The sequence below is a fragment of the Mastomys coucha genome, unplaced genomic scaffold, assembly GCF_008632895.1.
Source record: "Mastomys coucha isolate ucsf_1 unplaced genomic scaffold, UCSF_Mcou_1 pScaffold22, whole genome shotgun sequence".
Taxonomy (NCBI): domain Eukaryota; kingdom Metazoa; phylum Chordata; class Mammalia; order Rodentia; family Muridae; genus Mastomys; species Mastomys coucha.
Genome location: NW_022196905.1, coordinates 23,836,279 through 23,853,289, shown reverse-complemented (window position 1 = coordinate 23,853,289; position 17,011 = coordinate 23,836,279). Strand labels below are relative to the sequence as shown.

General features: G+C 48.4%; 1 protein-coding gene across 9 annotated transcripts in view; it reads left to right on the top strand.

The window, feature by feature from the left end:
* The first annotated feature begins 9,033 nt into the window (after nt 1–9,033).
* Nucleotides 9,034–17,011, top strand: part of Zmiz2 (zinc finger MIZ-type containing 2) — an 18,324-nt gene continuing 10,346 nt past the window's right edge. For 3 of the 9 annotated variants that reach the window (XM_031339629.1, XM_031339631.1, XM_031339625.1), the window contains exons 1-5: nt 9,373–9,463; nt 15,379–15,543; nt 15,812–15,922; nt 16,003–16,117; nt 16,460–16,662. In XM_031339629.1, coding sequence (XP_031195489.1) covers nt 15,873–15,922; nt 16,003–16,117; nt 16,460–16,662 — 368 coding nt within the window. In that variant the 5' untranslated portion in view covers nt 9,373–9,463; nt 15,379–15,543; nt 15,812–15,872. Of the gene's footprint in view, nt 9,103–9,372; nt 9,464–9,493; nt 9,605–15,378; nt 15,544–15,808; nt 15,923–16,002; nt 16,118–16,459; nt 16,663–17,011 lie in introns of those variants that run through there. The other 6 variants (XM_031339627.1, XM_031339632.1, XM_031339628.1 and 3 more) reach the window with 6 other exon arrangements.

The window sequence follows — 17,011 nt, the reverse complement described above, 5'->3', positions numbered from 1 at the left end:
AAACAGTGGTAACCAGTGGTCAGACAGAAAACATAGAAACAGTGGTAACCAGTGGTCAGACAGAAAACGATGAACAAGGGGCTATAGATATTGAACACAGTATAACTACATAGTAATAAAGTTACACACTTTCCAAAGTGTGTAGAGCTGTATGACACAAGAGAAACTTGTTTATTACTCTGTGTGTGTGTGTGTGTGTGTGTGTGTGTGTGTGTGTGTGTGTGTGCATGCGCATGTGGGTGCACATACATGTATGCAAGCCAAAGCACATATGTGGAGGTCAAAATAACAAATTGTGGCCGGGCGGTGGTGGTGCACGCCTTTAATCCCAGCACTTGGGAGGCAGAGGCAGGTAGATTTCTGAATTTGAGGCCAGCCTGGTCTACAGAGTGAGTTCCAGGACAGCCAGAGCTACACAGAGAAACCCTGTCTCAAAAAAACAAAAACCAAAAAAAAACAAAAAGAGTTTCAGTCATGGTGTCTGTTCACATGGTGTCTGTCAGTAAAACCCTAAGACAGTCACAGATCATCTTGCCAGACCGTTCTGTACTGTTTTTGGTTTTTTGCTATTATTTATTTATTTATTGTTATCTTTGTTATTTTGAGACAGGGTCTTTCTATATAGCCCTGGAACTCCCTATGAAGACTAAACTGGCCTCAAACTCACAGGGATCTACTGCTCTGCTTCCCTCTTGCTGGGATTAAAGCGTGAACCACCATGACCAGCTATTTTATTTCATTATTTTGTTGTTGTTGTTTAGACTGGGCCTCACTATATACCTCCAGATGTACTGGAACTCTCTATGTAGAGTTCCAGGCTGACCTTGAACTTACAGAGATGTACTGCATCTGCCTCCCAAGTGCTGGGGATTGAAGTCGTGCTCCACCACTTCCGGCTTTTTTTTTTTTTTTTTGGTTTTTTCAAGACAGGGTTTCTCTGTGTAGCTCTGGCTGTCCTGGAACTCACTCTGTAGACCAGGCTGGCCTTGAACTCAGAAATCCGCCTGCCTCTGCCTCCCAAGTGCTGGGATTAAAGGCGTGAGCCACCACCGCCCGGCCCGGCTATTTTTTTCTTAAGATTTATTTATTATTATATATAAGTATGTGTAAGTAGCTTGCCACGCACACTCGTCTACTCCAGTCACATCCATAATATCAGGGATAAAGTCCTGATAAAGGATAAGAGGCAATAAGACTTCAAAAGGAGATCTGTGCCTCCTGGATTTCAGACAGTCGCTGGTATCCCCTAACTCAGACGTGTTCCAGATCAGTCTTTCCAATCATCAGCACGGCCTCATAATTAGGCATAAAGCTACCCCAAGAAATGATTTGTAAATGGTTAAGATTGAGCATTGTCTCCTGGCCGACACAATGTTTCCAACTATCCTAGTTTAATGTTTTAAGTACTAGAGAATAATTGAAGGGTTTCTCTCACTCTCGGACATTAGCTGAAAGTGTTAGGTCGGGATTCCCCTCTGCCTGCCTCTAGCAAGAACCAGAAAATTAGCATAAGAATACCTCAACATGGAGGGCTTCACCCCTCTTCCTTCTGCTTCACACCTAGCTACCAGACTCTACTGACCTGGGTGTGGGGGTCACTTGCCTAGTGACTTCAGTCTAGCACTAGGACTGGAAGAAGAAGGACTTGGACTCACATGCAGGACTAGCACTAGAACTTAGATGGGCTAGGACTCAGATTCATGTATCTCTCGCAGTCCCCCGGGCCCAGAGCACTTGGGCCTGGAGGATGCAGCACCAGTTCAGAGGAGATAGCTGCTGTTTTAGACCCAGTATGTTTCAGATAGCTTCAGATGTACCTCAACTGTTGAGCTGCCAGATTTTTCATTTCTCTTTTACAATGATTGTAAAAGCCTCATGTCATTTTTAAAGAAATACACTCAGACCTTACACCACTCGTGTCTAGTCTGTTTGTCAAAAGCTGAATCCCGTGCACACCTGGCCAGAACCCCTCGTCCCGAGGAACAAGGGACCCTGCAAGAAATCCCGGTCCGCGGCAGTAGCTGTCTTCAGACACACCAGAAGAGCGTCAGATCTCTTTATGGATGGTTGTGAACCACCATCTGGTTGCTGGGATTTGAACTCAGGACCTTCAGAAGAACAGTCAGTGCTCTTAACAGCTGAGCCATCTCTCCAGTCCCCACTTCCAGCTCTTATTATTTTTAATTATGTGCACACATGTGTCTGTGTGTGAGTGTGTACACACAGAAGTGGGAGCCTGCAGAAGCCTGTGGCTTCTAATCTGGAGCTGGAGTTACAGGCATCTGTGAGCTTCAAATATCTGTGCTAGGAACTGAACCCTGGTCCTCTGCAAGAGAAGAACGAGCTCCTATCAGCCCCAGTTCTATTGTTTTTAAGACAAGGTCTCATATGGTCTGGGCTGGCCCCAAACTTTCTATGAAGCTGAGGATGACCCTAAGCTCCTGATCCTCCTGCCTCCACCTCCTGAACCCTGGGATTGCAGGCTACATGACCATATCTGGCTGAATAATCTTTAGTTTTAGACGTTTGCTTGTGGGGTTTCTTGGCATTAATGTGTTTTGGTTTTTCCATGCTCACCAGAATTGTGTTCAGTGTCTTGGGTCTGCACATGTATGCCTTTTGCCGTATTTCCAGGGTGCTCAGTGGTAGTAGTTCCTTTGAATGTTTTGCAGCTATCCTCTTTCTCTTCCTCTCCCAAAACTCTATGATGGTTAATCTTGGCTGTCAGCTTGATTGGATCAAGGAACACCTAGGTACTAATATAAATAAAATAAACCTTTTAAAAGAGGGAGGGAACCAAAAATAAAGGGGGGACTGGAGAGATGACTCAGTGGTTAAGAGCACTGACTGCTCTTCCAAAGGTCCTGAGTTCAATTCTCAGCCACCACATGGTGGCTCACAGCCATCTGTAATGGGATCTGATGCCCTCTTCTGGTGTGTCTGAAGACAGCAACAATGTATTCATATAAATAAAATAAATAAATCTTTAAAAAGAAAGAAAGAAAAGAAAAGAAACACCTAAGAGATTAATGAAATACACCTCTGAGGGTGTCTCAGGAGGTGTTCTAGAGCTGATTAGATTCTGTCCTAATCAAAGTTGACTTTAATCATAGATTCAGATAGACCCCTGAGATGCAGAGCTGAAGAAGTGGGGTCTAGTTTGAAGAAGGGCGTATCTGCAGGCGTGACTTTGAACAATGGATCTCGACCCTGTTTCCTGGCCAGGAGTTAGCTTTGCTCTGCCATGCTCCTCTTCCTTGGCACATCCCCTCACCACAGTCCCAGAAAGGACAGAACCAGCAACCATGGGCTAAAGGTGCTGATAATTTCTCTTTTTCAGGTTGGGAAATTTCTGCTGTTCTATGTTCTGTCTTCCTGATCCTGTCTGGGGTTCCTTCCATCCTGCCTTTGAACCTGTCCACGAGTTTTAAATTTTTAGTTACTATGTTTCTTAGTTTTAAAGTATCAGGCTCTAAAGGCTTTTAATGCTAAATTGTCAAGGTATCACAAGCTCAAGCCTAGTCTGATCTAGTTCTTTGGCTCTTGTTCTCTCTGTCTCTGTCTCTCTGTGTGTGTGACAGAGAGAGAGAGAGAGAGAGAGAGAGAGAGAGAGATGTTTATTATATATGAAGAATGCCCAAACAGCCGCCAGCCACCAACCGAGTGGCCGAGACAGCAAATGTGTCATATTCATAAGATGAAATATTCCTCAGCTACAAGAAGGAATGAATGCTACCACTCAGGAGGCAGAGGCAGGTATATCTCTGTGAGTTCTAGGCCAGCCTGGTCTACAGAGTGAGTTCTAGGACAGCCAGGGATACACAGATAAGCCCTATCTCTGAAAAAACAAAACAAAACAAAATAAACAAAAGGGATCCATATCAGAGGTGAAGAGGTTGGCAGAACAGCAAGCAATTAAATAGGAGAGGTGTGAGGACAGCTGACCATGTGAATATGGGAGTCCTTTCTACAAAGAAGTGCCTGACGTGTCAAGGAACATATGTCCTTGAAAGAAAGGGGAAAGAGGGAAGCTTGGAGGCCCAGACCTTGCTTGAGCACTTAGGAGTCTCCAGGGAGAAAGGAAGGAGGAAGAACCTGGGAGAAAGCTCCAGTCCCAGCTCTCAGGAAGGTAACATCTTTTCTTGGTGAGGTGGCCACAGCCTGTGGCGACTTCCTTCTCAATTCTGAGGCTTAGAGACATGTCCAAGAGAGGCAGGTGTACTGAAAGGACAGGACAGCCTCAGGGTCAGAGAAATGAGGAAGGAGCCAAGCTGAAAGAGAGGTGGATAACAGACAGTGTCGTTGGGCAGTGGTGGCACATGCCTTTAATCCCAGCACTTGGGAGGCAGAGGCAGGTGGATTTCTGAGTTGGAGGCCAGCCTGGTGTACAGAGTGAGTTCTAGGACAGCCAGGGCTACACAGAGAAGCCCTGTCTCAAAACACCAAAACAAAAACAAAAACAAAACCAGACAGTGTCTGTAGAGGACACACCTGATGCCACAGGAACTGGGCACAAGAGCTGCAGAGGTGTTCCAGGGTTCTGAGGCCACCGTAGCAAATGACCATACATGGAGGGGTTCTAACAGATCAGTCCCCCATGGTCCAGAGCACCAAAGACTAAGATGGAGGTGGGGTCCTGGGGGAGGTGTCTTCCTGCCCTTTTAGCTGCTGGTGGCCCCATTAGCCTTTGTTTGTAGCTAAGCCTCTGTCCTGCCTTCAGGCAGCCTCCAATCTCCCTCCCCGACCCCTTCTCTTAATCCCACCTTTGGCTGCAAATGACATTGATAGGTTCTGGAAATCAGATGAGATATTTAGGGCTCGAGGTGGGGGGGGGCAGCATTCAAGCATACTACACACACAAGGCAACTTCAGGAGAATGAGCAAGGGACACCTGGATCCAAGGGCAGCTTGGTGACACACTGACACCTTCAGAGGTCCCATCTTACTTCCACAGCGCTGTGGACTCAGGAGCAAAGTGGCCTGTGCTGTAAGCAGATTGGAGCTGATCTCTGCATCAGCTGGAGGACTCAGTCCATCACCCCATATCATAGGACTCCGCCTAAAGCAATAGTCAGAATGTTAGGTCAAGGCCAGAGAGCAAGACCAGAGTTTGTCCCAGCATTCCATTGCTGGTGTCTGGCTTAGTGTGGGAGGGTTTGACGGGGCTTGAGGGCAGCACAAACCTTAAGGCTCAAACATGGCCATGATCTTGTCAGCAGCCTGGATGTGTTCCAAATGTTCCTTAGGAGCTCGGCTCTGCCTCTTCTCCCCTCTCTTCCACATCTGTACACTGTACCTCAATTAGGAAGGATGAGGACCATTGGTGTGGAATGTCACTTGGGAGGAGGGCCAAGGGCAGCTGGGTGCTCGTCTTCCTCCTTTTTTTTTTCTTTTCACTTTATCATTGTTATGTTATTGTTCTTTGAGACAGAGGGTCTTGTCCAAGGCTCAGGCTAACCCCTCATACTCATGGCGATCCTCCTGCTTCACCTTTTCCAAAATTCCTGATATATGCATCATACCTGGCTTTTTTTTTTTTTTTCATTTTTTGAGACAGAGTCATACTATACATATACAGACCAGGCTGGCTTCAAATTTAGAATCCTCCTGCCTCAGCCTCCAGAGTACTGTAATTACAGGCATGCACCGTGATATCCAGCCATTCATTTTTTCTGGGAGCATTCAGGCAGGGTTTGCTAACTTGTTTTGCCTTACAGATACTGTCTGTCACCTTGCCTGAAGGGTTTCCAGAGATTTGGAAGCATATCACGGCTGTGCCAACTGTTTGACCCTGTCAGCTTGAGGCAGTAAGGAAAGACTGGAAGATCCTGAGATTCTTTAAGGAGGGAAAGAAGCCTCTCACCTCCACGGACCATGGCTTCCAGGACAATTATCAACTGTTTACGGTTTTTTGTTTTTTCCTCAACCTGCAGTTTCTAGGACTCTCACTACAAACTCCATTTACAGGAAATAGATGTGAACTCAACTCCTCGAATAACCCCAGTGGTTTCTGGTCTCATTTTCTCCATCAAAGGCATGTCTAGAGTCACCTTGTGTATCTTATCAAAAGGACGACAAAGCTGGGCGGTGGTGGCGCACCCCTTTAATCTCAGCTCTTGGGAGGCAGAGGCAGGTGGATTTCTGAGTTTGAGGCCAGCCTGGTCTATAGAGTGAGTTCCAGGACAGCCAGAGCTATACAGAGAAACCCTGTCTCAAAAAAACAAACAAAAACAAAAAAACAAAAAAAAAAAGGAGGAGGAACGAAAGGGTTTCTTATCACTTTTCTGAGATGCAACAACTTGAGAGTCATCAAAAAGCCCAGTATGGCTAATGCTAAAATAACTGATTGTCCATAACCACACTTAAGACTGATGTTGCCCCTACTCTCTCTACACATGCCCTTGGGTGTGTCCCCTGAGCCCCTCTATCACTCATGCTAAAGCCTTTATTAAAAACCCCAGCAGTGCCAGGTGGTGGTGGCACACACCTTTAATCCCAGCACTTGGGAGGCAGAGGCAGGCGGATTTCTGAGTTCAAGGCCAGCCTGGTCTACAAAGTGAGTTCCAGGACAGCCAGGGCTAAACAGAGAAACCCTGTCTCAAAACAAACAAACAAACAAAAAAACCAAACCAAACAAACAAACAAAAAAACCAAAGGAGTAAAGAGAAGACAGACGGACCAACGTGAGCAACATAGTGGGACCCTCTCCTAGAACACAAGTATATTTTAGTATCTTCCCCACAACCCCCACATATTGTCACTGCATGTGACACCCTGGCTGTCCTGTAACTCATTTTTTAGACTAAGCTGGCCTTGTACTCAAAGAACCACCTGTCTCTGCCTCCCAAGTGTGGGAATCAAAGGTATGCACCAACATACCCAGTTTTTCTAATACCAAAGAACTGACAGTTATAAAAGTACAAGATGTTATCTTGCCTGGTTTTAGAAGGAAGGTTTTTAGAAAAGAAGTTGTTTGTTATTTATTCTTCCTACTAAATAAAAACTTCCCTAACTATATACACTATATATATAATAAAAACATTGTCTAGAGGTTGGGGTGTCACTCACCTGGTAAGGAGGGGTAGGAGAGTTGCCTAGACAGAATGAAGCCTTCAGTTGGGTGTCCCTAACACCACATAGAAACCAGGAGTGGCACCTCCAAATGAGAGTAGAGGCAGGAGATCAGAAGGTCAAAGTCGGGCTGGAGAGATGGCTCAGTGGGTGAGAGCACTGACTGCTCTTCCAAAAGTCCTGAGTTCAAGTCCCAGTAACCACATGGTGGCTCACAACCACCTGTGATGAGATCTGATGACCTCTTCTGGTGTGTCTGAAGTCTGCTACAGTGTATTTATGTATAATAATAAATAAATCTCTGGGTCTGAGTGAGTGGGGCCAACCAGAGCAAGCAGGGTTGACCGGAGTGAACAGAGGTCCAAAACAACCACATGAAGGCTCACAACCATCTGTACAGCTATAGTGTACTCATATACATTAAATTTAAATAAATAAATCTTTTTAAAAAATGTTCAAAGTCACTTTCAACTACATAGCAAGTTCTAAGCCAGTATGAGATACTGGCTCAAAAAGAAAACAAACAAACAAAAGGAAAGAAAGAAAAAAATACAGCATCTAGAAAGGATGCAGCATCGTGTGGACCATCTAGGATCAAAGTTCTAAAGCAGGTGGAGGGTGATAACTGCCAGCACTGAGGGAGGGCACCTGAGCCCTTTGACAAATTCTTCTGGCCTCATCTATGACATCTGCCTCCAAGAGCTAATCTAAGTCACATAGCCAAGATCCAAAGCTGTCATGTTGCAGGATTGTCACATTAGTCTAGTGCATTAATGAATTCTCTCAAGAAACAAGGCACAAGCCGAGAGAATGTACTCTTTTGAAAATTAAGGTAGAAAAAGTAGATTCCTTGCAGATGGTGTCTAATCTATCACCTGGGGGCCTGCATGGATATAAGCAGAAGACGATTTCTACACATTTTGTCCCACCAAAAACATTCATAAACTTGGGGCTAGTGAGATGGCTCAGCGAGTCAAAGCACCAATTGCTCTACCGAAGGTCATGAGTTCAAATCCCAGCAACCATATGGTGGCTCACAACCACCTGTAATGAGATCTGATGCCCTCTTCTAGTGCATCTGAAGACAGCTACAGTGTACTTATAATAAATACATGATAAATAAATCTTTTAAAAAAAGAAAAAATTCATAAACTTACTTAGCACAGGAGACACTTGCTAAGTCTATTTCCTGGTTCTCTAGTAGGAACTTTGTAGGTGACAACCCTCATGTTGCAATGTCAAAGGGCTGGATGAGTCTGCCAGCCTTACAGAGTCCCAAAAGTAACTACAGGTCCCATTCCGTTTGGCTAGAAAATAATTTTTAAAATTGTTTATGTACATAATTACTTTGCTAGCTTGTTACAACTTTGCACTATCTGCTTGGTACCCACGGAGGTCAGAAGGGAACAGGGAATTCTGGGAAATCCACCTGTTGGTGCGGAGAAGCAAAACCTTGATCTCTACAAGACCAGTCAACCCTTTTTCTTTTCTTTTCTTTTCTTTTCTATTTTATTTTATTTTTTGGCTTTGTTTGTTTGTTTGTTTTGTTTTTCGAGACAGGGTTTCTATGTGTAGCTCTGGATGTCCTGGACCTCACTCTGTAGACCAGGCTGGCCTCAAACTCAGAAATCTGCCTGCCTCTGCCTCCCAAGTGCTGGGATTAAAGGCATGGGCCACCACTAGTGATTTCAACATAGAGGTGAAGGAGACAGCACCCCAGGAAGGGACTATTTGGCTGTGTACAAGGCTACGTGGGCAGGTATATGTTGTTTTCACTTCCAGTGATGGGCTTCTCAGTCCCTGTCTCCAAAGACGCATCGGTCCGCCATGGACGACTCGAAGGTTCCAGATGGCCCTAGGCAGTGTTCAGTCACGAACTGACTAGACTACCAGGCTTTGACCAGGCCCAGGCCCAGGCCCAGCCTGCCCTGCCGGGCCCCGCCCCCGCCATAGCCCCACCCCCGTCCGGCCCCGCCCCGGTGGACAGCAGCAGGAAGCGCGCGTGGCTCCTCCGACGCCGTGGTCGCAAAGGTGCGGAGGGGACGCAGGGTGCAGGCCGGGCGCACCGAACTTCCTTCCCGGCAGCAGGTCGCCGCCCGGGCCCAGCTCCGGCTCATGCTGGCCATGCAGGCCCGCACTCGCCCCTGCTCGAGCCTTCGGAGCACCGCTCGGGGCTCCGCTGCTCTGGCCTGGGGGGCGGGGCCGGCGGCGCGGCGTCATGCATATGCATGAGCAGCGCGGCGGCGGCTCCATTGTGCCCTCCGAGCGGCGGCGGCGCGATGGCGCGGGCGGCGGCGGCCCGGGGGCGGCGGGCGGCGCCGAGGGCGGGCTGAGCGCATGGAGCGGCGCGGGCCGGGGGCCGCGGCGACGGGCCGGGCCGGGCCGGGCGGAGGTGAGCGGCTAGGTGGCGCGGGGCGCCGCAGGCGAGCGCGGGCGGTGGGGCGCGCAGGTGCGGCAGGTGCGGTGGCAGGTGCGGCCGGTACCGGAGCGCCGGACGCTTTTGGCTTGGCCCGGCTCTACCGCCCACCTTCGGGTACCTGTCCCCCACGCCGTGCTCTCCGGCTCTCTCACCCCTCCGCTGAGCCTTTGTTGGGGTTGGCCCAGGGGTGCAAGTGGCCTTCGGGGGCCTCCCGAGCCGAGGAGGCTGATGGGCCCTCACCCCAGCCTGTCGTTCCAGCTCCGGAGCGGGGCAGGCTCACCTTCACGAAGCACCCCTCGAGTTCCCACTTACGTGCTCACCATCTGGGTGATTTGAGGGGCGGGGGTGGAGGTGGGAGCCGTTACTGGCCGGACCAGGAGCCGCGCGGCCCCTAGGCTGAGGACGCTGACCTGTCAGTCCCTGGCCGGGTTTTTGACAGGAACACCATTTTCCAAACTGAAGCTCCGGCACGAAGATGCCCTACTCTGCCTAAATTTTTTGTTCTTCTTGGTACTCTTCACACCATTCCTAGGTGCCCAGTTCCGCCCCCCCCCAAAAGTATCCCGTTCCCTCAAGGTATCATTTTCCCAGTATCCAGTGCCTTTCTTACTTTGTCACCTTTCCTGCTTGCCTCCCCTATCCCGCACTCATCCTTCTAGGGTTCCTTCTTTTAGTAGTTAGAGACAGTCTTTGGTGATGTCTTCAACTCATTTATGTTATTGAAGAAAATTTCGTAGGGACGCAAACGCACATGTGACCTGATCTATGTGAGTAGGGTGAACAGAGACTCACCACCAAGTCCTGGCGAAGCCATTACCAAGGGCATCCCTTGACACTTGAGAATGGTAACTAGGGAGGGAAGCTCAACCTTACTCACCAGAACTGACCTCAAGGCCCTTGATGTGCTCCCAGGGTGTGGAAGCAGGCTGGAGGTATAATGAGGATAAGCAGGTGAGAGACAGGCCCAACATGTTTAGGGAGCATCCTCATTGCTAGGGTTGATCTGTAAAGGGCTGATGACTTAAAGGTGGCCATATAGCCTAAAGTGGCCTCCAGATTCCCATTCTAAACATTGTACATTGAAGTCAGGTTTGGTTGGGCTACTGGCAGGCGCTGGTTCCTGGAGTCCTTCCTGAACAGTTGTCTGCACAGAGGCTAGGAAGTAGGAAGTACTGTCGCCTCACATGCTGGGCAGGCAGGACCTCTAGCCTTGTGGCCACTTGACTACCCTTCCCTAGGTACTAGGGACCCAGTCTCCGCCACACTTCGTATCCTCATCCTCCCCCTCCTGTCTTGTGATTTTTCTGGGTTACCTTAAATTCCTAGGCTTAAATGATCCTCCTGCCCCAACATCCTGAGTGGCTAAGACTACAGGTTTACACCTCCTCACCCTTTCCTGGAGCTGTCGATTCTCTGGAGCCTTTTGGTCCCAGGTTCTTTTCTTTTTCCTTTTTCTTTCTTTCTTTTTTTTTTTTTTTCGAGACAGGGTTTCTCTGTGTAGCCCTGGCTATCCTGGAACTCACGCTGTAGACCAGGCTGGCCTCGAACTCAGAAATCTGCCTGCCTCTGCCTCCCAAGTGCTGGGATTAAAGGCATGCGCCACTACCACCTGGCTGATCCCACTTTCTTAAGTTGAAGCCTAATCCTGGAACTTTGGAGGAGTGAACCCTGTTTTGTGAGCTCTTGAGAAGGACTGGCCTGGCACAGGAATGTTGGCTGAGTGGTGCCCAGTACTAGCTCTTGTTCTTAGCTGCTCAGACAGAAGTGGATGGAGCCAGGAGACTTGGGGTGTTGCTGCTCTGGGACACCTGGAAAGAAAGTTCTCTGGAGCTCAGTGCCTGAGGGAAGACATGACCTGACCCCAGAAAGCTTCAACTCAGAGCAGCTCTGTTAGGGGACCTAGCTTCTAGCTGCAGTTGGCACACTGAGAGACCAGGCCTCCTCCCCAGCTCTGCCTTGGAAATGGGAGATAGGTCTATACTCATAGAATGCCTCTCTATATTCAGGAGCAGGGGTCCACTGGATACCAGATCTGGGGGCTTGGGGCCTTCCTACCAGACCTACATGTTGAAGTGTGTGAACTTAGGATTCTAGCAGGAAGTCCTCCCAGCAAAGACAGACATGCTTAGGGGGAACTGGAAATGGCTGTGGTCTCTGTCCACAGCAGAGAAGCATTGTGGGTGGAATTCCCCAGGCTCATGTGATGTAGAAGGCCCCTGTGGGTGCTTCCCTACCCTACACCTGCCCTGCTTTCTTCTCCCCAATTCTGTGCATTTCCTAGATCAGAAGCTCTCAAACTGTGGTCAGGACCCAGCCTGTCCTGATGACTGTGGGTGGGGCCAGCAGCCTGTCTCACCAGCTGACTGTAACACTCTGACATTGAGTGTTGCTGCCTTAGGTGACTTGAAATGAGGCAAGAGCTTACTGGCTGCCTCTCAGCCTGGTTCCCTCCCTTCTTGGGACAGCAGAATAATGCTGGCCAACTCAAAAACCCCAGCGGTTTTTTAAGGAGAAGGGTGTTTGCTACTGGTGATGTGGTTTTGTCATTATGTAGTTAAATTTGTTTTGTTTTGAAAAAGAGTCTCACTGTGTAACCTAGGCAGGCCTTGAACTCATGACCCTTTTGCCTTTGTCTCCCAGTTGTGTGATTTCATGTAGGCACCATCACACTAGGCTGGTCTAGAACTCATCATCTAATCAAAGCTGGCCTTGAACTCCTGATCCTCATGTCTCTACCTCCCCAGTGCTAGGGTTATAGGCATGGGTTTGGCTAAATGTTTTACTGTGAGATAATTGTAGCTATATCCAATTGTAAGAAATATCACAGAAAGATTCCTTGTATCTTTACCCAGTTTCCTCCAAATGGTAACATTTTGTAAAACTGTAGTAAAATATCACTCTGGGACCAGCACATTGCTACAGTCAGGTGCAGCCTTTCTGGTGTGCATTTATATTCACATTCATCACCTTTCGGCTGAAGATACAGATCTGGAAAGGTCATCTCCCCACCCTTCATTTAATCCCTGGCCACTGTTAACCTGTTTACAGTTTTCCTACTTTTGGCAGGTGATGGAATCATACAATATAGCCCCAGTAATTGGCTTTTTGCACTCAACACGGTTTCTAGCAACTCCATCTAGAATAGGCTGTGTTAGCAGTGTAGTGTCTCTTCTGGCGTCTGGGCTGTGGCTGTCCTGCACTGATAGTGATTAGTCTTTCATCGAAAGACACCTGAGCGGTTTCCAATCTTTGGCCGTGACAAACATTCATACTTAGGGTGGTCTGTAAACATGAGTTGACATCTCTGAGCTAGCTATATGTCCCAGAGTTGAGTTGCTGGGTTGTGCTGTGGTAGCTGCAAGCTCAGATTTATAAGAGACAGCCAGAGCCGGGCAGTGGTGGCACACGCCTTTAGTCCCAGCACTTGGGAAGAAGAGGCAGGCGGATTTCTGAGTTCCAGGACAGCCAAGGTTACACAGAGAAACCCTGTCTCGAAAAAAAAAAAAAATAGCCAGACTTTTTCAGAGTAACTGTACCTTTCATTTTACATTCTCATGGGCAGTGCATGTGAGATCTAGTTTCTCTCTGCCAGCATTTTATGATGTCACTTTTTATCTTAGCTGTTCTTTTTGTTGTTTGTTTGTTTTTTATTTTGTTTATTTTTCGAGACAGGGTTTCTCTGTATAGCCCTGGCTGTCTTGGAACTCACTCTGTAGCCCAGGCTGGCCTCGAACTCAGAAATCCACCTGCCTCTGCCTCCCACGAGCTGATATTAAAGGCATGTGCCACCACTGCCCTACTTAGCCGTTCTTTGATCTGTTTTCCTGACAAGATACTAAGTACTTTTCCTTGGGTTATTTTACCATTTATGTTTTCTTTGAAGAAGTCTATTCATGTGTTTTGCTGATTTTCTATTTGGATTTTGTTTAAATAATTTGAGCTGGGCACCACTAGGGAGTCAGCTAGATCTTTGTGAGTTTGAGGCCAGCTTGGTCTACAGAACAAGTTCCAGGGCAGCCAGGACCACACAGTGAAACCCTCTCACTAAAACAATAGTAATCATTTAATAATTTGTTATATTCTAAAAAGAAAAAGAAAAAATAAAGAAGTAATTTGTTATATTTTAGATGCCACCTGTTTTTGGAACAGGTATAAGCATTCTTCCAGCTTGTATCATATAATCTTTTAGCAAATCTTTCACAGAAAAGTTTTAAATGGATCAGATTTAAATTTAGTATCAAATCTAAAAACTTTTTGTGCTGGGCAGTGGTGGCATACACCTTTAATCCCAGCACTTTTGAGGCAGAGGCAGGTTGGTTTCTGAGTTCAAGGCCAGCCTGGTCTACAGAGTGAGTTCCAGGACAGCCAGGGCTACACAGAGAAACCCTGTCTCAAAAAAAAAAAAAAAAAAACATAAACAAAAACAAAAAACAAAAAACTTTTTGCTCAGCCTGGATCCTGTGGAATTTCTTTTACCTCTTCCTAAACATTTAACAGTTTTGTATTTTACATTTAAACCTAGGGCCTAGTTCACTTTGGTATGTGGGGTGAATTGGTTGTTGCAGTAGTGAGACTTGAACCCAGAACATGACCTGTGCAATCTTGTGAGATGCTCCCACTCCCATCGTATTTTGTGTCTGCACTTTTTTTTGTCTACTGATAGACTCTAGTTGCTCCTGCATACTTGTTGGAGACGCCCTGCTCCACTGAATTGCTGTGATATCTCTAGGAGTACTTGTGTGGCTGTTTCTCATCTCTTCTCTCTTTCATTAAATGATTTGTCTTGATTTCTGTTCCTATTTCCTGACATTAACATGGTTGTTCCAGACCCCACATGCCCTGTCTTGGGAAGAGTTCTTCCCACCAGGACACCCTTCCGGGATCCAGCAGTAGTAACATAGGTGCCAGCCTCTGCTGCCAAGCTGGCACATTTCTGTTTCCAGCTGCCTAGGCAGGACTTCGCCTGGGCTAGAATCAAGTCTAGTTGCCTCTGAGCGCTGGGGGACAGACTCCTGTGCCTCTGATTAGTTCTCTCCCTCTTAGCCTGGTGCAGGGTGTAGGAAGGACCTCCGGGAGCCTAAGCCTGCCTAGGCAGGGAAAAGTCACAGTTCCCTTTTCTCTCTTTCTCTTACCTGTTCTGGGGCTTTGTGTGTGTAGCCCTGCCCTGCAGAGCCTCCAGGTCTGTACTGAGCCCCGAGTGGTAAGCACAAAGAAATGTTTGTTCCCTAGCTGAGTGGGTGCTGTGATACCCCTTTCTCCCCTAGACAAGAGGCTTGTGAATGCTGAGTGGAAATCACCAGATTTGATCATGTTTCAAAAGACACATGTGGCAATCACATAGCCCCTACCAAAAGAGGGTTTCGGATAGGAGTATGCAGGCCTTCCCAAAGGTCCCCTGATAAGTGCCCAACGGTTTGTGTGCCACTCTGGTAAGACCAAGCAGAGGTAGGCATGTGTAAGGTCCAGGGTATATTAGGACCTGAGCAGATGAGGCACTGAGAAGGGCAAGGAGCTGTAGTCTTCTGGTGCCAGTCACTGGTCTTACCTGCTGTTGCCTCCCTGTCCACCAGCCACTGCTACAATTTTCTAAGAGTGAAGGCCAGTTGATCCCATCTTGTAGATGTGCTTTAGCATGCTCTCACTTTGTGGGTGCCCCCATACACACCTGTTGTGCTGTGTGTATCACTGCCATGTTGGGAACTCACAAGTGTCACAGATGGGTCTGTGGGGGGACAAGAAGCCCACTTGACCCTATACTTATGGCCATACGCGCGCACACGCGCGCGCGCACACACACACACACACACACACACACACCTGCTCCCCTCAAGTTCTGGATCTGCTTGAAGGTCCTGTGACCTGAAGCCCTTCTGCCACCCTCTTGATAGGAAAGAGCTGCCAGCCAGGGGCTGGGTTGGTGCCTGTCTCCTGTGTCAGCTGTGTCGGTATAGCCGCCCTAAGGCCAAGCTGGTGGATGGACTGCTGTTGTACATCTGCTTCCTGACTTTCCCAGCCTCCGCCTCAAAGAACACTTAGGCTCTGCTCCTTCTCAGGTCTCTGGGCTCCCTGGGGTTAGGGCTACCCCTATTCGCTACCCCTCTGACCTTCTCCAGGGCCTGCTGAGGGTTTCTGGCTTTATATGGGAAAGGGTATATGGGAAGTATTTGGTATCAGAAAGCCCCTTTCCAGGGTTGGTCCAATGACAGGGCCCTCGTTAGAGTTGCTTTGCACTGCATTCTGGGTTGACATCTGCCAACACTACTGCCCTGGCTTTGTCTATGCTACCATGAGCATCTAAGGCCTCTCCCTCCTGTCCAGCAGCCGGAGCAGCAACTCCCAGATAAGTTCCAGCACATTGGGCCTGTAGGCTGCTCCATCACCAATGAACCCCATGAACCCCATGAAACCTGCCCTGCCCCCTGCACCACACGGGTGAGTGTGGGCTTCTGTGGCCTGCCTCTAGCAAGCCCTGGACCTTCTGACCCTGCCTTAACCAGCTACTCTCTCTATAGTGATGGTTCATTTGCGTATGAGTCTGTGCCTTGGCAACAAAGTGCCACTCAGCCAGCTGGGTCACTGTCCGTGGTCACTACTGTGTGGGGAGTTGGCAACGCAACACAGAGCCAGGTGAGTGTGCATGGGCCATCCTCCCATAGCCCTCAGGATCCAGAGCCTTGGTGGTGCTTCTACCATCTTAGGGCTCCAAGAACCAGGGACCAAGAGGACTGGCTGAAGCACAGGATGGGGCTTCCTGAGGGTCTCAAGTCACTGGGTGCCTTTCTTTTGTACTATGATGGGATGCCTTCCCCTGGCTCCATAGACCCCTCCAGTCAGAACTGTAGACAACCACTCCTCCTACCCAGGTCCTTCTCCATTTGCTGGGTATCTCTTAAGATCTAGCACTTCAGGGCTGTGTCTTGAAGACAGTGGTTTGGCTGGTTCTCTCTGGTGACTCCCACTTCCTTGTAGGTTTTGGGGAACCCCATGGGCCCTGCAGGAAGCCCCCCTGGTGGTTCCATGATGCCTGGTGTGGCAGGTGGCAGCTCTGCCTTGACCTCCCCGCAGTGCCTGGGACAGCAGGCGTTTGCTGAAGGTGGTGCTAGCAAGGGCTACGTACAGCAAGGCGTGTATGGCCGAGGGAGCTACCCTGGAGGATCCAGTTTCACTACTGGGTAAGCAGGGCCCCTTACCTGGCCAGTGACTTGAAGCCATCAACCTGGCAGTCCTGCAGAAGGGTTGGATGTTACCAGCTCCTCCCCCACTGTCTCTAGTAGCTACAATGGAAGTTTTTGTTTTGCTCGTTTTGTTTAAAGGTTTATTTATTTTATGTATATGAGTACACTGTATTGTACTCAGATGGTTGTGAGCCTTCATGTGGTTGTTGGGAATTGAATTTTAGGACCACTGCTCGCTCTGGTCGACCCCACTCCCTCAGTCCCTGTTTGCTCCGACCCAAAGATTTATTTATTATTATAAATAGGTACACTGTAGCTGTCTTCAGATGCACCAGAAGAGGGCGTC